At 44.8% G+C, this 27,878-nt stretch overlaps 1 protein-coding gene across 5 annotated transcripts in view; it reads right to left on the bottom strand.

Annotated features, from left to right (window-relative positions):
• Window positions 1–27,878, bottom strand: part of FOXP1 (forkhead box P1) — a 377,157-nt gene that overhangs the window by 107,232 nt on the left and 242,047 nt on the right. For 4 of the 5 annotated variants that reach the window (XM_054280796.1, XM_054280797.1, XM_054280798.1 and 1 more), the window contains exon 5: window positions 3,645–3,770. In XM_054280796.1, coding sequence (XP_054136771.1) covers window positions 3,645–3,770 — 126 coding nt within the window. Of the gene's footprint in view, window positions 1–3,644; window positions 3,771–9,878; window positions 10,190–27,878 lie in introns of those variants that run through there. The other variant, XM_054280800.1, reaches the window with a different exon arrangement.

The following is a 27,878-nucleotide window of genomic DNA, read 5'->3' as shown; positions in this document are numbered from 1 at the left end:
ATCGGTAAGAGCATCGGCAATTAAAGTTGCAAATTTTAATCAATACATCTATTAATACAGATATATTTATCTTGGCCAGGAAAAATGTGCACATTTTCAAAATCCTAAGCATACCTGGTCTGTTAAATTATTTCTTTCACATATTCAAGGAAATCCACTGTCTATGGCAAATATATTATCAAACAGCCTTTAGTCTTTTTTTCACTTCCAGTAATTTTTGTGGAACTGGTATTTTTTATGTTCTCTCCCCAGCTGCTGGTTATTAAATCCATTTCTTAACTTTCAATTTTCTTTTGTTTGTGTCATCAGGCTGCGAAACCGGAGGTCACTGCCAAATCTAAACCACGGCAGTGTGCGATAGGCTCAAAATGTGAGTCATCCTGTATTTGGAGATTTGGGGTTTTTCAGCTATCAGCAGAGCACATCTCCAGTCCTGCGTCCAAGTTCTTACACACTGAGTATCTCACGATCTGCTAAAAGCAGATCTTCAGGTAGAGTTGCCAAGATCAAGAGACCCCAAACAGCATTGCAGGAGCCCACTGTCACTTAAACACTACTGAAGACACCATGTCCCAGTGTGGCCACAGGATGCTGGGATATATTTAAGTACCTTGGCTATTTAATGAGGGAATAAAGAAGGAATAGAGGAAATTATCCACGAGGTGCGAACAGATTAGCTGCACAGTATACACCAGATTAATCTGCGTCTGTTTGTGGTGATGGGGTTTAGAGGGTGCATTTCCAGCCCCAGTAGTGGCCCCTGCTCCTGGGGCAGGCAGGGCCATGGAGCATTTCAGGGGAGAAGCAGCAGTCCAGGCAGACAGCATCCCTCCCTGCTCCATGCAGAGCTCCCCAGCACTCGTGCTGGGCGCTGCTCACCAGTGCCCTCGCCAAGCACAGCAGGGATGAGCGACGCCTATGGTGTTCTTGTTATACATGAAGCCTGTTTGTCACAAGAAAACAAGGTGACTGCTAACTGCTGGGGCTATTAAATGAGACATCTATTTCTGTAAGTGAAGCCCAAAGATACCTCGTTCATTATTTAAACAAACTTATGAAAAACGGGCACATTTCCCCCACCCTTGATATTTATTCTATGTACTGTCAGCAATAGGTGTCACCTCATCAGCATGGCCCCATCTGACTTGAGGGGCTGTGGGTGCTTGTGTGGGTGCAATTTTACTGAAAAATTCTACCCCCTAGCAGCACCATCTCCTTTCAGCAACAGATTTTCATTACAGGGATGCACTTGGGGGTGTTACATCCAAGAGGACTTCCAGTATGTTTCAGACTGCAAAAGCACTAGGAGTGAGAAGGGGAAAAAAAAAAAAAAAAGACTGGGCAGTCATTTGAATCAGTGAGTGACAGGCTGGGCCAGCTCTCTGTATACATTAATAAATTAGAATTTTAATTGTGTCTCTGACTGCAGGAGCTGCTCCAGTACTTTAATACGTACCAACAATTGGCTATGTTATGGAATCCACGATGTGGCCTTCACTGTTGACCTCTGCAACACAATTCCCAGTCTGACTACGGAAACTGTTTGGTTTGATCCTTTCAACTTATTTGAATCCTGACAAATAAGCTCACAGCTGAAAGGTCAACACAGTCATATTTCATCCTCTGGAGCTATTCTTAAGACATCTGCACAACAAAGCACTTCTTTTAGTACCTGACACTGGACCTAGCCAGCACAATCTCTCATTAAAAATGTCCCCAGTGGAAGAGTCTATTAAAAGGCATATGGATCAGCTATGGATTTACCAAATAAAATATTTTTGAAAGCATTAATGTAACGCTTTGGATTATGGCTCTTGACGCTGCCAATAAAACGTATATTTGCCCAATGACAAAATGCTTCATACTTTCCAAAAGAATAATAGCCCGGCTGTAAAGCACGAGGTGTTGTCCAGCAGCCGGAGCACAGGGGTGGGAGCCAGGAACTCATGAATCTTAATCCTACCTCTAAACCCAATTCCCTCTGTGATCCTAAGTGAGTTGCTTAACCCGCATCCCTCAGTTTCCCAGTCCAGAACTGGGATAATGCTACTTACTTATCAGACTTTCCTTCTGGGGATGTTTTGGAGATTAGTATTTGCAAAATGCTTTGAAGATGAAATCACTACACCAAAGCTCGGCGTTGTCCACGCTGGGCCAAGGGCTGCAGTTAACAGCTATTCCTCACTCAGGCAAAACTCCCCTTCAACTGCCCATCAGCTTTATTTGGGTAAGAACCACAGAATCAGGCCCTCTCACTTTACTGTCAAGGCCTCTAGCGATGTTGGCTTTACCTTCCATATTCTACTACATATTTAAAGAGCCTAGCATCCGTATTTTTGCAGGAAAATAATCTGAAGCACATATAAAAGGCAAGAGAAGCAGCAATGCTGTCAGGGAGCTCATGGTGATAGTATATCAAACTAAAAAAAAAAAAAAAAAAGTAGAAAGAGCAAAACAGACATGAGTTTGACAACGTGCTATGACAACAAGAGGGGAAAAAAAATCCGGAAAGAATTTGGGGCTACAGAGGCTGAAGCATCAGATATAGAAGAGCGAGATAAGATAAATGTCCCAGCTAAAGGGCTTTGTGCAACTGCAGCTGAACTGCTGCATTCAGGACCTTATTATCAAAAATCCACTGACATGCTGCAATTGCAATTGCAGTAATAAAAGCAATAACCAGCTGCAAACCAGCAAAGTGGTCAAGGGTCTGGAAGTGCTAGTTTAAGAAATACATAAAGAACTAGATACATATAATTTGCCAAAACTGGCAAGTACATGTTAGTATCTCAGATGTTTGAGGAGTGCGAACACGAGGCAAGGCAAGGGACTGACTCAGTATTTATACAAGCAGTATTACTTGGAGCAAGAGGATGGAATTAAAGTGGAAAGTTCCTGAGCGTGTGCTTTGTTATGGAAAACTATCTGAAGGAAAATAATAGCAGTCCCACCATCACTTGGGATTTCTAGCACTAGAATAGCAAGGAAAAAAAAAAAAAAAGAGAAAAAAAAGGAACTGTGATACATGACCTAATAGGTCTTTCTTGTCTTTAACTCCCCGTGATTTATCCCACAAGACTAGCAGAATGTACTCCAAAGCCCCATATGTGTGCATACATCTTCTGTTTGGGAATGCTGTATTGGTTTTAGCTCTCTGAATTCATAACAGCACAAAGCCCTCTAATATTTAGATTTTATTTCTGAAGATGTCCATAAATCAGCAGACAATAAAAGGGGGAAAAACACACCGATGATATGATATCCTAGCATTTCCCAATATCCTTGACACAGCAAATCAACGGTTTGAGTGAACACAGACTACAAATGGAACAGCAATCAAACAGAAATGTTAATGCAAATCTCCTATGCACACTGACACAGTAACAAAAGCTATTCCATTTTGTCATGATCCAACCCTACCAGACGCTAATAAAAGTACACGCTCACGATTTGTAAATACGCCGTAGGTGGGACTTTCAAGAGCACCCAGCATCAATCCTGCTGCCGCTTACACCAGCCACAGCCACTCTGTGGACACAGGGAGGAAGCCCCTGAAGGTTCCATCCCAGTGTCTGCATGGAAGACACATTTATTCAGCTTTTACAAGCCCCAGACCCTCACAGAGGCTCACAGGCTCCCCTTACCTGAAGGGTTGGCTGTTTGTCATTCCTCTTCGGAGACTTTAATCCACTAACTTGCTGCTGCTGCTGCTGCTGCTGTTGCTGCTGCTGCTGCTGTTGCAGGAGAAGCTGTCGTGCCACCTGGAGAGCCTGTAGGGAGAAAGAGGTTGGAGAATTGAGTTCAGAGTCAAGAGGGCGTGGGGAGCTACACAAGCAGCATAGGGGCAAGGCAATCCCTGGTCATGGAGTACCACTCCACTCCTGATGCACCTCCAGTGAGGAAAGCAGTGGCTTCCACAACAGTAACACCTAGCATGCAATGGGGTGATATCCCACCACTGATTTCCCATTTTGACTAAGGAGAAAAACAGCAGCAGCTGATGTTTGCCTCCTGGGTGGGAGCCTCAAGTAACTGCAGGAATCCTGGTGGTGAGCTCCATGGAGTGGTTGTTGTCCCCCTGAAGCAGCTCACAGTCCTCCTCACTTATGGGGCAGGCTTCTTTGCTTTTAGCTTTCAGATGCCTCCTCTCCAGCAGATCAGGCTGGGTTTACAGAAGAGGGCAGTCATATATCACTGTCGGCTCCCCTGAGCACCAGAGAACATCAGGGAAGCTTCTGGAAGGCCATGGTGGGAGAAAGAGGAGAGGCAGCAGCAGCCAGAGCCATGCTGAAGGCTGAGAAAGCTGCAAGGAACTGGACAGAATACAAAGAAAAGCAGAGACAACATTTCACCTCACCAAAATCCAGGACTTGGACTTTGATGATCCTTGTGGGTCCCTTCCAGCTCAGGATGTTCTATGATCCTATGAAAATCATTGTCAGCTGTGGGGACTCACTGGGAGGGGGCACAGCAGTAAAGGGACAGTGTGACACTGGAAGGACAAGGGACATGACCCTGAAAGCATGAGCAAGCAGGATGTGGGGAAATTATTGCAAAATATCATCCAAAGCAGAGAAGAGTCCCTCAACACTGGAGCTGCTCTGCAAGGCCCGATTTCTCCATCAGGTAGGGAAAGGAAACCAAGAGGAGATAAAAGAGGAAAAGCTGAGGAGCCAGTCCCTGCCCTGGCTCCTCCCTGGCTCCCCAGGCAGGGGACAGCAAGGATGATCCCTGCAAGGCAGACTGTGGCACAGCTGAGGCTGTGCTGGCGAGACCCCAGCCTGCTGCTCCCGGAGGATTCATCAGCACCGGACCGGGCCTCCCTGGTCTCCTTGGAGACGTTCAGTACATGTGTAGGTGGAAAAGTGGGAAGGCTGAAGACTTCATTAATGTAAAACAAGAAAAATAGTCCCTTTGCAAGATGCCTACATGGAAGGAGGGAAAAAGCCTTCCCCACTCCTACTGTGTATGTTCTCTGAGTGATTTAATTAATACCTATTTAATTAAGAAGTCAGATATGCTTCAGGTTTCACCTGCTCCTTCAAGTTGCAGTGTTTAATCTCAGCGCAGAACTGCTGGGAAAGGTTTGATATCAAGGTCAGCAAACTCTAACCCAACTCCCCCACCCCAGTAAAACCTTGTTATTTTAATTGCCTAGACCCATCTTTTTACTTTTGGAGAGACATTGGTCAGCTCAGCGGACTGGAGAACCACCACAGCTGACCAGGGCAAGTGGGCAGGAGAGACCTCATAATGCTTTGGCAATAAGCCCTCCTTTCCAATTTAATAACAAGTCTCCACTGGATCAGAAAAACTCTCTAGAGGTGGATGCGATTTCCAGCAGAGCTTGGCACGGTGCAGGTAAAATTAGATTTTGCATTTCAAGCTGGTTGGAGCTTAGTGCACCCATAACATCTCTGAATTGGTCTATGTCCCTGCAATGGGTGCAGGGAGCTGCTGGGCATGGATCTGGGCTCCAGACACACACAGCCACCACCCCCTCAATGGTGCGCCATCAAGAAACAGGAAACCCTACAGCCTACCAAAGAATTCAATGCAACAAAAGAAAGCTTTATGCAGAAAGCGCTAAGAACGGTTAAAAAACACCTTATTTTTATTGAATTAACTTATTTAGCTGTTAAAGCATCTTCAGGGGTGGGCAGAGGCAGCAGAAATAAAATCTACAAGACTTAAGCGGATAGGCAACAAATACTCACTTATTTAACAGGAGTGTTGTATGGCTTATTTAATTAATGAATACTTGTAAAGCACTCTGAGTTGCTCAGACAAGAAGCTCTATACAGTACAAGCGCAACATATTATTATATATTATTAAGACTGGCTCTGCAGAAGAATAATTCCAGGTAAATGTGCAATCAAATGATCATTTTAGTTCCCAGTAATTAGATTCAATAGGCCAAAAAAAACACAGAAGCCTTTCTTTAATCATACACTAAACAATCAGAACATCCCTAACCTTTCAAGCTACAGCCTTTTTTGAATAAAACATCATCAACTTATAGATATTATTCCAAAAAGAACCAGTCACCATATGTGTTGTCTCTTTGAAATACAGTTGCTATAGCAGACCCTGCATGCATTTCATGTGATATGATCATATTCTATCCGTTCTGGCAGCTGAGAGGTTGCACAATTAAACTGGCTGCCAGAAATTTTTGAAGATTCCCAGAACAAGTAGCCATGCAAGAAATGCCTGCTCTCTACTCGAGCTGGCCACAAAGCTCCATGCAGCTTGGTGGGGTGGCCACTGCCACCAAAAACCCTTACCATGACTGACCCCACAGCAATGAGGGTCTCTGGCTGTGGGGACAGGCTGGCACTGGCAGAGATCTGCTGGAGGAAAGCCAGAGCTCCAGTCCAGCTGCACAGCACCCACATCCCTCACACCCACCACTCTCAGGGTCTCCATTCTAGGTGACATCTACACCACCCCATTCCATGTCCAGGTGTCACCTGTGCTGGTGCAAACCTGGTGGGACCAGAGTTGGTAAGAGGGAAGGACCAGCACAGAGGGTGGAGCAGGGCAGGAAGGAAAGGATTAGAAAGAATAAAAGTGGGCTAGAGTGATCATCAGGTATACAAGCAGCCAGGATGGACAGGAATATCAAAGGCAAAAGACAAGGTAGATGCAAGTGAGATGGCAACATGCTGACATTCCAGGGATTGCAGCTTGAAATGGCATTTCCCATTTCTCCTCTCAAGATTTCATTTTTTCACTTACAAATAACTGACAGTAATAAAAGCTGAGCATCAGATGAGCTCGGGTTTAAGATGTGGAAGGTTGTGTATAGCTCAGATATACTTCTTACTGAGCATCTGCATCAAGGAGCTACCAAGTCCTTGGTGGTACAGTGAACCCAGCAATCCCACATCCCTCTGCCTTGCTACTTCTCCCTGCTCAGCCTTTCCTTCCTCCTACCTCCTACCTCAGTCCTGTCCTTGCCCCTTCCAAGCCTCATCCACACTCCTCACACATGACAGGACACGTACAAGAAAGATGGCTTGGGATACACTGACCCTCCTTCCTCTCACTCACAAAATACTTCAAGCCCGTTTGGGGTTTGTGGATATCAGTTCAAGCCCTGTGGACAGCCATACAACCCAAGCCAAGAAGCATCACCCCTCTGCCCCCTTCCCTGGTTCCAGGCAGTGCTGCTCCTGCACGGAGCTCATCCCTGGCGTGGGAGCCCTGCTGAGGCTGCCGGTGCTGCACAGTGCTCAGGCGAGGATAGACAGGGAAATTAATTTGAGTGAAGTCAGTCCCACAACCTTCATCAGCACGGAGATTCGCAAGCAGGCCTGTACATTAATAAAGCTTCCTGTGGGAGTAGATGTTGCCTTTGATTTGCATGTGAATTCAATGCTAGTGAGAAGTGCCAGACTGTCAGACATGGAGACCAAAGTCTCTTATCTTTCCAAAAGCTTCTGTAGCAGTTTCCCCACATTTCCTTAATCATCTGCCTTGTCCTCAACTTACTGAACAGGCAGTAGAGAGTAAAGCTGGATTCGGTTCAACTCCTGCTGCTGCCAAGTCCTGAAACAAGGGTGCCACGACTGTTTACTGCTAGCCAACAGCTCTGCTAACGTGGCCCTCTCCTCACAAGCAGGTGCTCTGACATCTCCAAGCTCTTTTCACACATTCTTCCCCACTGCCATAGTTACATCCTAAATCTCCACCACGTGCTTGCAAGTGAACAATTGCCAGGGGCCGTGAAAAAGCATCTCATGTTTGTATGTCCAGACAACAGCATGTTCCTTTAAGGTGGAGATGCCAAGAGCCCCCAAAACCACTGAGGTGCTTCAAATACCTGGCTCTGTATTTTCCACCAGCCACATTATCTGCACTGCTCAAAGAGCCTGCAAGCCTGGACAGAGCTACTTGGGACACCCAGAGACCAAGACACCAATCCTGGCTTCCAGCAGTGAATCACAGAGCAGCAGTACCCATCCTCCTCTCTGCACCAAAACACAAGGGGAAATCCTCCCACTTACTGGGAAAAAAGAGAAAGGAAAGCATCCTCCTGAAAATGAATCTTCCATGGGTTTTGGTCACTATAAACATGAATTTGGAAGGACAACATCAGGAAAAGGCTGCCTACCAACCAAGTCATCCTATGCCTAAATGCAAGATACAGTAAATGAACTCCCAAGGTGCTTTCTTATCCATTAGGAAATCACCCAGACATAAGGAGATTTTCTGGTGTAAAACAGAGATCAGTAAAAAGGCAACTGAAATACAGAGCTTGAGAGACATTGCACAAACTTGGAATGGTATTTGAGAGTCAACACTGGGTGACACCTAACCCAGGAAAAATGTTAACAGTACATTAACTGTGAGATGAATCAAGCCTGTTTCATTCACAGTGTAAGTGGGAAGCCCCACTGAAAAGCCCTCTCCCTGTGCTTAGGGAAGTGGCAACCATTTATTATTTCCCAACCACTTAAGCACCAGGAGGGGGAAAAAAAAGTACACATTTGAGATGACCAAGACAATTTTATTGCAAGACAGACAGAACGTGACTTGTTTGCCCAGCTGTTGTTTGCCCAGAACACTGGGCACTGCTATCACCTCAGTTACTGTTGTAATTCAACATTTCCATGCAAGCACCTTGACCTTTCAGTTTCACCATCCTCTTTGGGCAAGCTCTGACGAAAGGTAAAAATGCAGCCCTGCCTCTCACTGCATGTGGCCAGAAACTCCTGATTCGGGAAGGGGGCTGGAGAAGGGAAATACACTGGAAAAAGAGGGTAGAACTTTAAAAATAGAAATGCTGCTTAAATGCCATATACTTGCTTACAGTGTCAGTACATAAGGAAAACAGTAACAGGATCCAGTCTCATGGAGCCTCTTGCTAACTTGTTCCACCACTGCAGCCAGTACAAGGCAGCAACTCTCCAACTTTTTTCCATCATCCTATTCCTACTGAAGAAAAAGTGCTCCAGCTCCTCCCTTCCCATCTGCTCCAACCATTATTAATATCAATCAGTTATTAATGAAATATGATGACCTACAGCTATAATAGGCCTGGCTCTAACGCCAGGGGAAGCTTGTTTCTGAACCTGAGGTTTATCAGGCGTGGAAAGATCAATCCAGGGAACTTCAGGATGTATGGAAAGGAATGTACACTGGAGGGTGGGGAGATGAGCAGCAGCCATGAGGATGCAAAAGAAAGGGGTGTCCTGTTCAACTGCCAATTCCCAGGGCAGTTGGTCAGTAATGAATGGGCTGCCTACAAACTACCTGGATAAACATGCACCCAGAATTTGCAAGGAGAGCACAAAACAAAATCTCATGTGTTTTTACAGATTCCTAAGGATTCTGGGCCTTTCCAGGTGGACAAAGCTGCTTATCAGGAAAGCAACTTGAGAAATGAAGAAGGAAGAGTTCCCTGAAATCAGAGGTGGTCTTGCAGCCATTGGAAGTTCCAAGCAATAAATGTGGAAAGTTAGTTGCCACCCAACATCATATTCTGTCCATAATTTCAGTTATGGCCATTAAACAGCAAAATAGAAAAAAACAAGCAAGCAGAGAGAGACAGGAGAAACTTTAAGGGCAAAATCTGCCCTTGGAGCAAACATCACACTACGCTGGTCCCAGACCTTGTGTGTTGACCTTTGATAGCCATACCCTTGCAAGCTACCACTGCTCCTCAACTTCCCCACTCAGGTTTGGGCAAAGCACAGCGTTGCAGCAGCAGGCATGCAGCTCTCCCATCATCTATTTCTCCCCAGATTTCATGCCACCTTCAGGCCCTGAGGAATCTCCCCATCAGCAGCTCCAGGCGCCTCTCCCAGCGGAGCATGGCCCACCTCCCAACAGGGCTTCTTGCTTCCCTTCAGCCTCACAAGGCAAGTACCTTTGTTTCTCCTGGGTGGGACGAGGGGGAATTTAGACTCAGCCAGCAATCTCTCTTCTTTCTCAGCTCCCATCTGTCCTCACACCCCGCTCCACTCCACAGCTGCTCCCAGCAGAGCGGCAAGATGCAGCTCTCAAGCTCGGAAGCCCGGATGCACCCGAGCTTCAGAGATGCTTCATGTCTCTCCCACTCCTGCCTCCTCTACCTCCTCTCCTGCGACACTCTCTTCTCCTGGAGCAGCAGATGTAGAGGAGCGGTGGTAGGAGGCAGACACATTGGAGGGGAGCCCTGCTGCAGTTCTCCTCCGGCAGGCTCAGGAGCCGCACAACGTGTGGAAACCAGCGAGGAGAGGAGCAGTATGCAAAGGGAAAAAAATAAAAAATAGTGCAAAGCGACAGCAGTGGGTAGTGCTGTTCCTCTGGGAGGAACAGAACAGGGGGAGGTGAGATGAACCAACTAGAGAATAGGAAAGGAACCAAAATGAAGAGGAGGAATAAAATGTAGAAGATGCAAAAAAGAGAAGCAGATGTTCTTGCAGCACTTATTCCCTCTGACATTCGTGCCCAGCTCTTCCATCTTCCTCCAGAACTGGGAAATGAGCTGCTACGTGCTCCCTTCCCCACTGCCACCACCCTGACCCTGTACCACACACAGAATGAGACAGCCAAGAGCCCCAACACTGCTCTTGGCAGTGCAGAAGGGAACTCTGAACATACCTACAGGCAGGACATGGGGCTCTGCTATGACACACAGCTAAGATGCAACATAACCTGGTGAATCATTCCTACGGTCCAGCCTTCTCAGCCACCTTGGATTCAAACAATCCCCATCCCCATCTCATCCTCTGCTTCCTTGTTTCATTAAATAATCCTTTTCAACCCACCCTGTCCCAGCTCCACTGGTGCAGCAGGGATGCCCTGAGCCTGGGGAGATGCTGCTGGTTGTACCCAGTGCCTCACTTGGCTGCAGCCAATCTGCAAGGCTGGTTCCACCCAAGGGCTACCAGCCAGCTCGTCATAGAGGGGAGCTTCAACAGCAATAAAATGGTCAATAAAAGGGTCAGCTGGCCATGAAGATCAAGCAGACTGGTCTGGACAAGTGTCTAATGGGGTGATTCCTGTACTGGAAAAAGAGAAGGGACCTGAGGTCCACATGTACAAACCCTGGCTCACATCCTGTCCCTGATGTGACAGGGGCACACTTGGAGCAAGGGAGCTGGCAATGTGCCTCATGCTGAAGCATCTCCTAGAATAGTTCAGTCATAAGGAAAGAAGATGAGTCTCTATTTTTCTTCCAGCCGGCTTAGTTTTTTCCTCTGGAATAGATTCTGGCTACCAGTTAAGGAGATTCCCTCCAGAAAAAGGCACTGGAAACAGAAAGCCTTTCTTCCAAACCCACAGGGTGGAGCTGCCTGTGTCCCAGCCCTGCTGCAGTTCTCCTCGTGGGCACTGAGGTTACTCCTCAGTGGGAGGATGAGCGGACTCCATGCCCCTGCCCTGCCATCCCACAGCCCATCCCATGGCTGGCAAGGTCCCTGCCTGCGAGGACCCAGCACCACACAGGGGGAAAACAGAATTTGCCTCCAAAAAAAAAACCAATTCCCATTTGGTAATTTATTCATGGACTCCAACAATTTCAGGGAAAAGGTAGGTGAAGTATTTTCTTCAATACTTGGAGACGCTACAGGGATGAAGGGAGCAGGCAGCAAGGGACAGTAGGGTGAGAGATCAGCCTCAGCCAACACCAGGAACCTGCAAACCCCAAAGCAGCTACAACAGGGAAAATGGCTACAAAAATCCCTTTTTTGAGGCATAAATGAGATCCTCAGGCGGTTACACTGCAAAAACACCTTCTGTCCCTTCTTTTAAAGAGTCACAGTCAGGACTCATCAAAGCCACTTAAAAAGTATCTGGCAAAAAGTTCCCAAACATTAAAAATGGTTCTCTTTATTTTGGCATGCCAAGACTCACAGCATGTAGCGGTCTGTACCAGCAAGAAAGGAGGGATGGGCCAACATATCCTGGTAAAATGAGAAAGGATACAAATCTTGGCTCCCTGTTCAAACTGAACCAGAACTGAACTGTTCCTGAGTGATGAAAAAAAAAATCTTATGGGATTTCCAGCTCATTTCTGTAGGCTCGAGATCAGATTCTGAACTACTGTGTTTATGCAAAAGTGAACCAGACCTTTGAATATTTGGAGGAGCATTCACTGCTGAGCCGCGTTTTTCTTGGATGTCAAAAGCACGGGAAGTTCTCATATTTTTTAAGAGAGAAGAGAAGAGGGATAAGGTGGGGGGGGGAGAAGGAAGAGGGCCTTTTTGTTGCTACAACATAAATAGTATATTGCATACAGCTGCTTGCGCGCTTCCCTGTGTGGTCAACAAAACAGGGAACATATTTTAAGCTTGTTTTCCAAAACACTGCATGACAAACTTGTACTCAGAGGCCCATGAAATACAGCCCCTGACTGTGGACATCTCACCACGCTCCATCAGACACTCGCTGCTGCTGGGTGAATGAAGGAAACAAAACATTGGGACAGCCCAAAACATGGAAAACTAAAGCTGCAAATCACATCTCTGCACTTCTGTGGCACAACCTAATTTAGAACTGCTTGTAAAAAGCTTAATTTTAACAGATTCTGGTAAAGCAAAAATAGGCAAGATTGAGATGGAGGTGACAAAAATGATTAGAGGGCTCAGCAGATACAAGGCAAGATTGATAAGGGTGGGAGTGTTTAGTTTAGCGAGAGATGAGTAAGAGGGGAGATGATAACAAGTACACAAGTTGTGACTTGGCCTGAGAGGGTACATCTGGTGCTTTTGCCATTTCTCATAATGCAAGAGAAAGAGGACATTGAATGAAGTCAGGAAGCAACAGCCACCAAAAAAACCCCAAAACAAAACGGCAGATAAAAAGATTTTTTTTTCTTTTCTTAATATACAACTCGTAATTACTCCCTGGAACTTACTGTCACAAGATATCACCAGGGCCAAGAGCATCGGGAGGATGTAAAGAAAGGATTAGACACTTGCAGAGATAGTTATGAGAGCATTTACAGCTACCTTTAGAAAAATAAAAATAGAAATCAAGGTACAAATGTTTACGCTTCAGGGCACAAACAACCTTAAATTGCTGAATGAGGACATTTTCCCTCATGGACAGGTCCTTCATGGGCTTCTGCCCAAGGACTTCAGCCAGGGCTGGAGAGCTCCCCTGTCCAACAGGCTGCAACTGCTCCTGCCCCTTGGTCTTTGCAGGTATCTCAATCCTGCACCTCTGATCCCAAAGCCCATTCCTCAGCCCACCCTGAGCCTCCTCAACCCTCAGAGAGCTTCTGGGCAGGGGGGGCCAGCCATGTCCCTCAGCCCAGCCCCTGCCCATGTCACCTGGCCCCAGCTGCTCATTTCCTCTTTCTTCTTTACATTACATTTAAGTTTCAGGTCCTTATTTTGCCAGCCCTTCCTCTCCCTGCTATTTCGACTGCCACTTTTTCCTCCCTCAAACCCAAACCCCCAGCTCCAGCCCCTGCCATCCACTTGGGCTCTCCAGGGAGGCCTGACCCCCTTGCACCCAGAAGGTGAAGCATCCACCTCCTCCTGCCCAGACCCACTAGCGATGCACAGACTTGAACACAACTTCACAATGTCAGGCAAATTTTCCCTTTCTCGATGTGAAGCCATTCCTCAGAGGAACCCTGCGTCCCTGAGGAGGAGGAGGAGGAGGAGGACCCTCCTGTGGATGTGGCACCTGCGGGGCAGCGGCAGTCAGGCGCTATTACGGACCGCGGCGCTCATCATTGCGCTGGAACTGACATGCGACTCGGGGAGACAAAGAGAGATTCTGAAAGCAAGTCAGTCTATTAAATTTATACCTACCTGCACAATGTGAGGCAAACCACATCTCGGTTTCCTTTCATGTGCATGACAGTCTTAACTTGTTTCTTTTAATCCCATAAAAGCAGCTAAAGCATGCAACATGCTTCCCGGAGACGAAGCAAACCTGTATTTTACTTCCTGACAGTGATTTAGTTTATAGGGTGTTGGTTTTTTGTTGTTCTTTTTTTTTCAGGGAAGATAATGAATATGGTCCAAAGCTGGTATTATAAAGGAAATACTACATGCTACATGCTAGACACCTGGCATTTAAAAGAGAATCCCATAAATTGACACGGTCTGTAACGGACCAAACACAGCTGCAACCCCTCACGCTGCACAGACACCAGCACTGGAGGCTGGAAGATCCCAGCATCTCCTGCCAAGGTTTTCTTTGGAAATCAGCACCCTTCTGAAAATTCAAAGCGTCTCTCATTTAGTCAGTCACACCCCAAGCAGGACCGGGGAGATGACCAGGGCTGTATGACTACGCAATAAATCCAGCAAATCCAAAGGGCTGGAGCAGTAATCCATGGAAATGTTCCAGGCAAGAGGGGGGTTTAGGTGCCTTTAATTCCCAGCTGCAAGCCCAACAAGCTGCCAGAAGGCGGGGAGACCACCGAACACAAGGGGTTAATGGCCTTGCTAAAGAAAATGATACACATAATTTCCTTTTATCATAAAACAATACGTTTATTATTTTCTGTATATCTGCTAAAGGGCATGGCCTTCTGAGTGGAAAACAAAACACAGCTTGGTCACATGTTTATTTGCTTCAGCTACTCCCTTTCCCTTCTGATAAATAATCAAACATGCCATCCAGAAAAAACAAAACCAGTGAGCTGGGAAATTTGATGGTCATCAAATAGACTAAGATACCAAGAAAAGCAGCCCACTGTTCCCACAGAGAGTTTTCTGCCCCACACCTACACTAACATCTGAGTAAATAACTTCAGTCACTCTTTCCATTTTCCCCATGAAATTACTCCTACTGTTAAACAAATTGTCCTTAAGGCAGTTGCAAACACCATTTTTTTTTCCTGCAAAGTAGAACAACTTCTGAACATTAAAAAGCCAGACTAGCAATATATTTTCAAAATATGTTTGTTGTACTTGCGGTTTGGCTGAACACACAGCTTGATTTCTCTCTCTCTCGCTCTCTTTTCTAGGAAGATGGGGGTTTACAGTTTAAAATTTTAAAGTGTATTTGGATCTTGGAGAGGCAGGAAAAGCCTCAAGGAGGATGGGTTTTCTCCATAGGGCAGGCAGCATATTTTCCATTTTCTCTTATGTTTCATACTATACGAGCACCACGAATGCTTGCCAAAAAAAAAAAAAAAAAAGTTACCTGCTATTTCAGTGGACTTCTGCGGGGGGAGAAATCACTGAGAAATATCAAGCAGTTTTTTAAAGTCACTTGAACAGAGGGGAAAAAATCCAGCATCCGTGTTGTGACATGGATTACCTAGAGGATCTACACTATCTTCCAACAACCCCTGAAGACCATTCATACAACAATCATTAATACTGAAAAAACTGCAGAGAAAATCCCTCACGTGAGAAGTTAACAACCATTACCCGGCGTGAGCACGCTTTCCCTTTCCTTTTGTAGTACCACAGGTCTAAACAATAGTCATATGAATGAGATAATAGCCATGCTTGTCTCAGCAGCCTGATTTTTATTAGCATGAAATTGGTACAAATATTAGCGAGGCTGGTTCGCATGCGGTGCCAGAGCCACCATGCAAACAATTTGTGGAAAACAAAAATACCATTCGGTGGGTTTGCGCCACTTGTGCTGCCCAGAGCAGCAGCAATTTCCTTTTCTTGGAGGGGTTTGTTGTTTAGGTATTTTTGGCAGTTCTGCAAAGAGAAGCTGCAGCACCCGGCAAGCAGCGGGGATGGTGGCACATGGCTGCTCCCGTGCCAGAGGGGCAGCACCACAAGGGGACAGGCACCCCAAAAAAGGACTCGGCCCTTGCCACAGCTCTCCAAAGCCATGCCAAAAACCCCACCCTTGTCAACACTGCCATAAACAACCTGAACTGTCTGCTTTTGCATCAAACCAAAGCAATTCCCCTCTCCTGTGCTCCAAGCTGCCTGCGCAAGGCAGCGCGTTAAAAGTTCAGCCCTGCCTGCACGCTCCTTTCCTCTGAGCGCTCGCAGAGAAAATGAAGAGTTTAACAGAGTGAGCTCTTACTGTCTGCCTTTAGATTTCCGTCTTCGCGCTGGAGATGTTTCTGGCTGTTTCTGTGAAGCGGGGGCTGAAGAATGGTAAAAAGATGTTTGAATAAACAGGAAGTGCCGTGCAGCCGGAGCACAGGCTGGAGGGAGACGCTGGAGCACTGCCCTTCGCAGCAGCCACCGGGCTCTGCCTCCACAGTAGCAACCTCTGCTTTTACTAAATGACAAAGAAACCGCAAAGCATTCCTTCCCTAATTCTTCCCTTGCGAAGTGGTGAGATCAGCTGGAGCTCACAGGTAATCTCAAAGTTGGGATTAGCACTCCACCCGGCACAAAAATCTAGTGACTCCACACTATTAAACCCCCCTATCTGTGAGCAGAAACAGGCAGAACTAATTATGTCCCCAAACAGACCAAACAGCAGGCAGAAGCACACCTCGCTTCTGTATCTAGGCAAATTCGGATTTGCACGGAAGTCCAGCCAAGCTTGACGTTCCTACCCGCGACAGTGCTGTGACTTGCTCTGGAAACCAGCTCGGGAGGCTGGCCGGGCTGCAGAGCTGTTTTCTCTGTGTGAACTGAAATATAAACAACCGCCCAAAAAACACAGCTTGTCTTGGGTGCAGGGACTTGCATTCGGCATCTCCGAAAGTGTAACTTCAGCATTCCGGCAGATGCCACCCCTCCTTCGCTGTCTCCTTCCCCTCCCTAAAACAAACTACCTATTTAACTGCAGATGACTAACTAACCGTCTCCCCACCCAATTATCAAAGCCCTGTCTGCTGTCATATTGGTGACATGACACAGATATTGTCAAGAAAAAGTAAACTGGGGCTGGCACTCAAAGGCAGCTCGTGAAGAGATGAGCAGTCGAACAGCCATATTCAATAAAAAAGAGGAACAGGATTCCTTTAGAAAATGTATTGCTGTTGTGGCAACGTGCTGCTGCCACTGAAGGGACTGATTTGTTATTTAGCATGTAGTCTTGGACTGTCTGTCATTCTGGGTGCTAATGCTCTGCTAAAATAACTCATTGGGAGCTGTCAGTGGGATGTTTACATAGGCCCCCAATCTTTTCTTCATACAAGGAAATTTTTTACTGGAATTCATCTTCTTTTGATCTCACATTCAAAGCAACAGCAGCTTGATAGACATGCAAGTCTGAAAGCAAATCCAGACGCTGAAGATAAACCGCCAGAGTATGACAGGCAGGAGCATCTAAAGCTTATAAAAATGAAGAGAACAGCATGTCGTCTGAGTATTACAATAGCAGAAATCAAGAGACATATTAGGTGGAACTGATCAGCCACAAAAACAGTTCAAAAGGCAGATCATAGAAACAGAAGACTAAGCTAGAAAAAAAATAAAATTGGAAAGATCTGCTTTACAGAGGCATCACCTCCTTTCTGAGCACCGCGGCGTTTCCGCTCCAGCATGTAAACTTAAGGGGAAAAAAAGAACAGGGCTGATGCTGTCTCTACTAACTCAGCAGTTCTTACCTTCAACTCACCAATTAATTTGCCGACTGTACGTTTCAATTACGTGTTATTCAAAGTGAAATAAAAATAGGACACTGTGCCACCGGCATCCACAGCCCAGCCCTCCCCAACACTACAGAGATGGGGAATTGGTGCCTCTTCGTTAGGAATTGCATCCCCCTGCAAGGTGCAAAAGGGGCCCTGGCTTGAGCCCCTGCCACCATTTTAGCTTGTTCATCTTTACAAGGGCTAAGTCTTGGGATGCTCCTGAGCTCTGCCTCAGCCACCAGTGCAGAAATATTCATTCAGAAGGTAATTTTATTTAAATTGAATTACGTGTGCCACAGAGTCCACAGTTACGTTCCGAAGGCGACACTTGCCGGGAAACAATTGCTGAAACTTTCTCTAGAAACCCATACATTTTTAATTTTTCTTCCCCAAATAAGCTTCTTATTCTAATTGAAGTCAGCAAATATAATGAAAAAGTAATTCTCAAACAATTTTGTACTTAGAGCTATTTGTTAACAAACACTGAACGAGCAGCAGTGTTAGGTTAAAGGGCAGCAGGATTCCACATTATAATTTAGCCTGCGGTTATTTCTGATTAAGAACACCCTCCGGGACGGCAAAGTAAGATCTTCTTCTGCAGCAGGCACAGCTTTTAAAATTAGCCTCTTCTCAACAATAAAACCAACAGGAAAACTGTGGATTTAAAACTGTATTAACCAATTTGAAGTAGTGCAATCAGTTTATGTCTTGCTTTCTGCAAACCACTGTTCCCTGCCTTAGTCAAGTTTCAAATGTAAAAATGCTGCCTGGATTCTGAAACTGTTGTAAGAAAGTCACCTTCTGTCATGCTTATGTAGCTATCTAATGTGCTAAAGGCTGATTATTTATCTTTAAACTGTACTAGTTTAATCTTTTAAGGTCACCACTAATCTGCTCCAACCTTTTAAAAAATAGCAGCTTTCAAGACTTACTGCTGGAATCACTAAACTCTGAGCTGAATGTCATTGTAAGGGATACATTAGCCAGAGTGAGTGTAGTTTTACAATGTAAACACCAAATATAAATCCCCACCTAAATGAGAAGAAAAATATGATGTCCATGCCAGGAGAAATATCAGTAAATAAGGCCAACGCTGTATTATTTCACACAAATATTGTTCCAAATCATGTTCCTATTTCTCTCTCCTCCCCCTCCCTTCCCAGTGCAAAACTTGGGTATAATTTAAAGGATCATTAGGTGTTTTTTCTTTATCTTTTCCCTTTCTCAGCAGCAACTTTGCCTGCCTGCTGTGAAGCCTCCTGACCGCATTTGGAAGTTATTGCAAAGTCCAAAACCCCCTCATAGGTTATTTGTGTGCATGTGCTGCACAGCAGCCTTTTATACTCTTCTTTTTCCTTTTCCCCTAGACTTCTTCTGGACTTGAATGTCACAGTAGACCTTGAATGTGAAATGGCTTCAAGCTAATTGCTTTAATTGCTTGAAGATGTGCAGGCAGGTGAAACCTGATCCCCTTGGCCATTGTAGAGACCAGGAACAACACAGGAATGTTTACATAGTGGTTTGAGTTTAATAGACAGTAGAGCTGAGTTTCAGACAGCTAGCAAAAACACAGCTAATAGGTGACCTCTTAATGTAGTCCTCCTTTTTAAAAACAAAAAACAATTTCGTTTTATACAAGGCAATGTCCCTAAATGCCAAGGTTATCTGCTTGACTTTTTGAGTGAGCATGCACTGCGTTGCACCTGACATTTATACCAGAAACTCTATCCTGAATGCATTTCCCTCTACCTTAAAACAAAAAGCACTTTATGTGTCAGTCACCTTACAAACAGATTAGAGCTGGATGGGGTTTCCTCGTAAGTGCAGTCATTTTAATTTAAAATTGAGTGTTTCTCACCACTGTCACATTCCTTCCCCCTCATCCCCTGGGCACTCCTACCCTCTGGTGGGCACTGGCACAAGTCTTTGGAAGGGTCTTCTGGAAAGGCCAAGTACTTTCACTGCTTTTCTAGAGCTTTTACTGCTTTTCCAGAGCTTCCGGTGCATTTGCACCACGCTGTTAAGCTGAGACACACTTTTGCAAAGGCGCAGTTTGGTTTCACACACGGCACAAATTCAGCAGCTCCTCCTCAGGCAAAACTCCTCCTGACTGAGAACTGCAGCATTCGGGGTCACTGACGATCAGGCTTGCTTTCCAAGAATCATGAGGTAAGTAAAACACACTTGAAACCAGCCAGAGACCAGCGAGCAGGTACAGCACAAGTGTAGAAACCAAAGACTGAATTTGGCAGCAGCGGTAGCATAGAGATATTTACTGTAGGTCTAGTCCAAAAAACAAACATTGAAAACAGGTAATACCAAATAGTCACTTTCCTGGCACAGGAACTGCAAGTTTTTTTGCCAATCCTAAAAAAACAGTTAAAATCACTTGTATTGAGTGAATACCAGCTGAGAAATGACATGTGTTGCATCCCAGACAAAAAGGAATAATTAAAATAACATTTATGGAGGAAGGAAAAAGGGAAGGCAGTCTGAGATATAAGACTGGGAAAAGCACAAACACACTGAGGCAGAGGAGATGAAGCCAAACTAACACGTATTTCATATGAACAAGAAAGGAAAGCAACTCCCTGCCACACAGCCCTACAAATAAAGGGCATTTCCAGTCTGATCTTGGCAATTACCTCAAAAAAGTTTCAAATTCTCTAGTACTTTTTGCTGGAGCTACCAACCCCTTGAACAGAAGCAAACAGAAGCAGGAGGGAGGCTGCTCCAGCCACTCTGGATTCAAACTGTGGCTCCCGGGAAGACAATAGATGCTGGCTGCTCTGCTCTACCTTGCCTGCTATTTCCAATCCTCTGAAGCAAATGAGTAACTGATCTTAAATAATACAGAACAAAGGGAACAATAGGGGCTGGAAAGCAAGCTGGGATACTTGGGAACATGCCTCTTTCTTTTGAGAGAGAATCTCACCGGCACACATGCACACGCTGAGTTAAAGAATCACAGAAGTAGTTGTCCTGTGTCGTCTCCCCCTCACCCATCACCTCCCTAAAAGCTCAAATTCCAGCCACTGTGGGGTTTTGATAGGTTTTTTTTTTTTTTTTCGCACGGCCCGAAACATTAAGAAAAAAGGAGAAAGTTCAGAATAGGAGGGGGGAAAAAAAAATAGAACAGAGTCAATTTAAAGATTTAGTATAAACTAGTCCAAGCCTGTGGGAGGAACGCTAAGTGGAAAAAGTAAACACGGTCCCCCCAAGAAGTTCCCCTGGAAGCTGAGCAGGCAGCCAGTGCCTGGTACCCGCTGCCCCGCGCCCGGGGAGGTCAGCACAGCTATGCTAAACTGACAGGTTCAGTTTACAGCAGGCCAGCACTTTGTTTGGATATACTGGCCTTGCTCACCGCCAGCTTAACAACAGATGGCTCGAAAACTTTCATTATGTTGCAGAGGGCTGAACTGCAAACAATCGGGAAAACTGTGAAAAGTTTAACTCCCTGCGAGCCGAGCGGGGAAGCGCTGCCCTCGCCAGCCGGCGGCTCCTCCCGCCCCGGCCATGGGCGCCTTTAAATTAATTAAAGCGGGATGGGATGATTAATCATACCTGCACACGGTCCTGGGGATGCCTGGGAAAAAGAATTTGCGATTTGACAAGGTCATTTCAATAAAAGTAGCATTCCAGGAGAAAATGGACTTTGACGGATTGCAAAGCTGATTTTAAACCTTCCTCAAGCCTCTGGCTCTAGGAAAGTTATAGAAAGTTTCTGCAATAATCCTCTAATCGGGGTTTATCAGGAGCTTTCTGATGAGAGTTCTTCCATCTACAGAAACAGAGCCTCTGTCCCTCACATTCTCACTTCAAACTTTCACCCTGCACGGCAAGAGAAGGCCAGCAAATAATCTAACGTGCAGATCTGAATATGATTTATCCAAATCTGTGTATAATTTAAATATTCATCTAACTGATTTGATTCATATGCACCCTAATATCTTTTAACGCTCTAAAGCAGGTTATAAAGGCACCTTCCGAGGTTTAATTCAATTGACAGTCTTATATACATCTCATCACTGAAAACGCATTATTTTATATTATTCAAGAAATGAACAAATCTGTTTTCCACAAATGTATTTCAAAAGCGACTCTTTCCTGTTATTGAAAGAAAATTGTGTTTATTACTCCTTTAGCATAGTGTAAACTCATAAACGTCAACAGAGAGTACAAGGAAAACTGTCAACTAAATATTGTTTCCTTCATGAGCTGCTCTTCCAAGTCAATTACGCCTTTCAACTTCTGGGGCATTGTATGATAAACTGGCAGTAAAAATCATTCACATTAATATACCATGGTGCCTTGCCTGCAAAAGGTAATTAAAGAAGTAAATGACTCATAAGAATAGACATATTAGCTGCAAAATGAAAGGCAACTGAGCTGCCACATGAAAATATGTACCATTAAGATACTGCATTTTCATATTCCTGTAATCAGCTTCAGTAGACTAATGCTTATTTAATCCAGTTCTCGCCTAAGTCCATCAACAACTGTTTTTTGCTGTTTTCTCCTTCACTGAACATTATGTGCGCAGGTTTGGAATAAATACTGCAATAAGATTTTTGCATAGTCAATTGAAGAACAGGTTTTTTATCTTTTAAAAACTATTTTTCTTTCTCACCAAGAGGAATACAGCAGAGAAGGATACCAAGAAACCCCACGTTTCCTGGGGTTCTTTCAGTGCCAACATGCTTTGGGTGAAATATACACCCTGGTCTAGCATGAACCATTTTGATTTGTGAAATACAGCAGGAAATCGAGCCTCATCTTCCAACCTTCCTGTTCTTCATATGGGAAAGGTTTGCCTTGTTAATGCATGTTTTCATTAGGGTTAGAAAAATTAGACAGGCTTTCTCTTTCTTAAGTCTTTGACACAAGGAGGGGCAAGGAGAGGAAGGGGCAGGGCTGGGTTTGTGGAGGAGATGGAGCTGCAGGCTGGGGAGCCACAGCGGGGGCATCACCCCCATGATTTGCTCTGCCCAGCCCAGCCTCAGCTGACAAGACCCAAACTCCAAACACAGGCACCATCCTGGCATCCCACCCTGGCAGCAGGACAGCCAAGCTCAGCACAACACACTCCTGAATTTTGGGAAGGGCCATTGCCGGGAGCTCACCCTGCAGTGCACATCTCAGCCCACCCTGTTTCTGTACATAAACCAAAGCCTTTTGGTGACAGGTCTTGGGTTGAACTTCAGAAGTTCATCTTTCTCCTCCCAGGGGGACAGCAGGGAGATGGTGAAATTCAGGGAACAAAGTACAGTTGTGTCCAAAAGAAAACACCCTGCAAAATACTCAAACATTTCTAACTCATCCTGTTTGTGAGCAGTAATTAAAATATTCTTTTCATCACAATAATAGCTCTGCAAGGCCAAGATCCAAACTGCTTTTGACTGCACAGCTCTCACAATTATTTCATTTTCTAAAGTATGGGGTGGAGTGAGCTCCAGTATCTCAGCTACTGCTACAGCGCTCTGTTGACAAATGCTGACTTTCCTAAACAGCAGACGCCGTGTATGTACCATCCATCCTTTATTTATTGTGCCCGACACAGGTTTATCCTTGCAAAAAGAGATTTTTCAATAAAAATCTTCACACATTGCTTCGCAACCTGCATTATATGTTGCTTATTTATCACTATCAGTACGAAATAGTGTTAGACTTAAAATGTAGGATCAATCATTATTTAAACTGTATTATTGCTTCTCCATTTGAGCAGACATCACTTTGTACCCACAATTAATGAGCTCTAGTCCTTTTTCTAATTAAGGAACAAAGGTTCTTGTGTGCAGAGTATAGAGTGACACTGTCTAGAGAACACAAATTTAAATAGAAGAGAATCCTTCTAATTGCCTTACAATAGGATTTTTCATATCCAGGAACATAACAGGATCAAGAAATTAGAGCATTTCCAACAGCATTTACAAATAAGTCATTACAAAACACCGTTAAAAGGTAATAATGCATCCCCCTAAAAACAAGGGAACCTTATGGAGACTAGTGCCTAACACTTTGGTATTTACAGAATTAACCTTTGAGCACTGATACAGGGAAAAATGCAACACAGAAATTATTTTATAGATGTGTATGCACAGAGATAAATCCAAAAAAAATGAGGAGTCAGCTATTAGAGCCTAAACCACTTTAGGCTCACACAGATTAGGATCCAAACACATAATTAAGAAAGTCAGAAAGGTAACCTCGCTTTATCCAGTAATTAGGGCTGTTAGAAATCGGATACTGTCTCTTAAAAGTGTTAGAAATACACGGCACTACTAAATAACCTGCACTGCTGGGAAAGTATACTCGCTATCAAGGGCAAAGCTGCTATACACTGAGGTAACAGTAAATGACAGACTGTTGTTCAAGTCCATTAGCTGCTATGTGATAGGAGCACATTCACTAGCACACGACCTGTGAAAAATCTTAGATCTCTTTAAATCTTTGAATTGGATTGCTGCATTAATTCTTAAGAACTGCAATCCTTCAACCAAGTCAAATTACCCTCATTAACAGGGGAAAAACTGCCTCTGCAATAAGTTAAAAAAAAAGAGATATTTATTACCTATAATCACTTTCACGTACTTCACCTGGAAGTGTGACAAACTGGGACAACAACTCGAGAGGCTGGCACCAGTTCAGCCGCTGGTGGGGCCGGGGTGGAGGGGACACGCCGTGCACGTGTCACCCTCTGTGCCTGCGCGCGACGTTCAGCGGGAACGCTTCTTGGGGAAAAACCTCAATGGATGTTCCAAGAAAAGAAAAATCACTAAGAATAAGCACAGGCACTGAAGCGATCTCTGTGTGTGCCACTGAAATAACCGCAAAAGAGGAGGGGAAATTCTTCAGTTATTCAAGGCTTGATTAGAACACTACTTCATAATTAGGCATGTTACAAGTATTGTCATCAACCAGAAAATTCATGTACTAACTCAAAGGTCTCAGAAGCTGGCTCAAGCCTTCTATTCATTAACAACATCTGCTATTAATGTTTAACCCTCATAAACTTGCACCAAACATTCAGCATTCAACAAAGCTTAAAAATAAATATTTTGTTGTGCTGTTTTATCCGCGTGGTGATCTGCTCAGTTCTGCGGATATCGAGAACCACTACAACGGCCAGAGAGATAACAGACAAATATTTGGTCTTTGTTGGAAAGAAGATATTCCTTTCTCCAGTCACTGCTTCTCTGCACTTCAGATGCTACAGCTCCCGAGCCAGGCCAGTGCAGCACAATAAACAGCAATGCAGACATACAGATATACACACACCTATATGATGGCATGAATCATTTATTTTGAAGATGAAACTCCCTGGAATAATTTTCAGGATGAGTGTTCTAAAGGACCCTGTTTAAATTTTTTCCTAATTTAGAAATGAACGTTCCTGGGACGAAAGATTCCCTGTGAAATGGGGAGCTGAGTAAGTCCAGGATCCAGAAACGAGAAACAGAGCGTTTCATCTTCATTTTACTGCGGCGAATCCAGATGAGAGCCCTGATCTCGCAGTCAGATCCTAATGGGCAGATCCTTGGAAGAGCCTTTGGAAAGACTCATTTCCACCAGCGTGGTTTTAATGTAAGCGTTGCAATCTGCTTGTGCAGGCTCATTTACAGCGTGGAGACAGAGCTAAGTGGTGAGCTAATGCGACCATCTAATGACTCCTGGAAGCGCACCCGGACATCCCCCGTCCCCATCCCTCTTCCCAGGGATGGATGTCGGTAGCTCAGCCCCTGCTGGGCCCACCCTGGCTCACAGGGGCAGCCCTGGAGCACTGGGGGGCACGTCCCACAGCTCCCTGCCTTCCCTGCTCCCTCCTGCCCACACTGACCCCTGCGCAGGCCGACCCCCGGGTCTCCACAGAGCCTGGAATTCCAGCATCAGGCGGGTGAAGATCCCGCCTGCACTCATCTCACCGTCATTTTCTCATCTGCAGCAACGCCAAGATACAAACCAAGCCACAAAAGTAATGAAAAATACAGCTCTTTTTGTCTTCAAACATGACATTCATGGCGGATTCACTGTCTGCATGTTGCAGCACGCTCTATTCTTAGCACCGTGCCTTTTAAAGTTAGGCCCATTATTTTCTACGGTGTATCAAGATCAGTATGTATAACATATGCCATATTGTTGACACTTCCCTGGATGTACTGCACACCATATGCCTAAAGCACTAAAAGGGGTGATGAACAGAGTGGCAATACTGAAAGGAGAACAAGATACACCGAGCATGTTGAATGAATTCAGTTATATAATTCAGCCAATAAGGGTTTCCATACATTTAACAATCTCTTTTTTTCCCCCCTTTTTCTTCCCCCCCCCCTCCCCCTTGTATAAAAATGAATTTAACAACTTTCCACTGTGAAAAGTTAACACCCTGGACATGTATTCAAAGCAAACATTTAATCACAGTGGGCCCACCAGGTCTAAAAAGTATACATGTAAAGATAGATCATATATAATCACACCAATAAAACAAACAAAAAAGGACTATTCATACATTTTAGCAATAAACTAAAAAAATAAAACATACAGTTTTGCTCCTGCTTCCACTTGTCCTTTATTTTACCTTGCATAAATCTATACCTCAAGTTCAATTCCCAGAACTAGGGAAGATGTCATCTTGCCCATCTTCAGAGCTTTATTTACTAGTTTCTCTACTAAGAATTATTATTTGAAGAACCCAGAAACTAATGCTCTCTTACACTACAGTATTTTTTGTCCAAATCTTCTGGAACGGATTATAAAATTGAAATGTAAGAAGGAACACAGCCGAGCTATATTTATAACACGAATGCTGCTCTTCAGCATCTGATACATACACATGTGTATCCTCATTTCCATGCCATCCCTCAGCACGCTCTAATGGGTACACTAACTGCATACTCGTCATTAAAATAAAAGAAAAAAGAGGGAAAAAAAAGGAACTGACTCATCACTGAGAACAGTTTTGACAGTACTTGCATGCAAAGCCCTGGCAGAGAGGCTCAAGCTGTTTAGTTGTGACCGGATACAAATCACAAACTTTGGAGAGAATTAATAATTAAAGGGGAAAAAAAACCCCAAACAGACAAACTCTCAGCACAGGTAAAGGCGGATGCACAGGTGAACCCAGGACTAATCTCCAAGTTTAGTCCTTGGAGTTATGTGCTACCTGGAGGAAGGCACAGATCTGGAAAGCAGGGAATTCCCATTGCCGAGACACTGACAGGGTCAGCAGAAGGGAAGAGCAAGGAACACCCAGCAGGAACAGACAGGACCCTTCCAGGGGGAGAATCCCAGCTGGCATCGAGCACAGGGGGGTGCAGGGAAGCAGGCTGCTGTCCTGGCACCCCGGGAGCACGGCCAGCTCCTCACAGGGATGCTGCTAATGCCGTGGAGCTAACGATGCCACGCAAAGCTGGAGCTTCCCCGTCCCCTGTCCTCAGTGCCCCTGTGCACCCACAGGCAATGGATCAAAGGGGCTATGAGAAGATAAGGAGATTCCATTTTAATTTCAAAACATGAAAATTCTGGCACAGGAGATCACTACACAAGATCAGTTCTGTTATGTATCCATGGTGTGTTGAAGGGGAATGTTACATTTTAAAATGTACACATACACACACACATACCTATTTATCTGAGTAAGCAGTATCATTAGCAGAATAAAACAGCCTAAAAGGAACATGAGCCTTTTGTTAAAAGTGGAAGACAGAATCTTCGTGAAAAACATCAAAGAAAAGTAACACATGCTCATGTTTAAAAACAGTCTACGCCTAATACAGAACATCAAGATGTTAAAAAAAAAAAAAAACAAAACCAACACAAACCAACAAAACCTCCCCCTTTGCTTTACATATTTTCCTTAGAAACAAACTTAGTTTGTTTCTTGCTGACCAGGAAAGGGCTGCCAGTGCCCATTTAAAGCACTGGCTGTGCAATCCACCGAGAAATCAGATAAGAATTAATATACAGAACTTTCACATTGTCAAAATTAGGACAAGTGGAAGTTTTGTGAGTGGAAACACTTGCACTGCATCAATATTGGGCCAGAAGGTAAACAGAGGAGTATGTTCCAAAAAATTAGAAAAGGAAGGGGTTTAGACAGGCATGCCAGTGCCCGCTCTGTTCCTTTGAGCTTTCTCTGGAGGAAAACAAAACAAAGCAAAACAAAACAGCTCCACTTTGCAAAAGCCACGACTGTACAGCTATTTGCAGAGGGAAGTGGTGAGCAGGCAAAACCTCCTGTCAGCATCCCCGGGGCTGTGCCTTCAGTGCATCAACACTGGCCAGGAGATGTCAAGGGAGGGTGTGAAAAACCCTTTTACCTTCTGGTCTCTAGCTCAGGGCTGTCCAAGTAGAGCACAGCCAAACTTTCTACTGGCTGTTGGCGACGTTAGCTTGATGGACTTCGTCCAGTTGCTT

The sequence above is a fragment of the Melozone crissalis genome, unplaced genomic scaffold, assembly GCF_028551555.1.
Source record: "Melozone crissalis strain CALT ecotype California unplaced genomic scaffold, PUWL_Pcris_2 ptg000029l_1, whole genome shotgun sequence".
Taxonomy (NCBI): Eukaryota; Metazoa; Chordata; class Aves; order Passeriformes; family Passerellidae; genus Melozone; species Melozone crissalis.
Note: the sequence above shows the minus strand (reverse complement) of the source record. Positions and strands in the feature narration are given on the sequence as shown.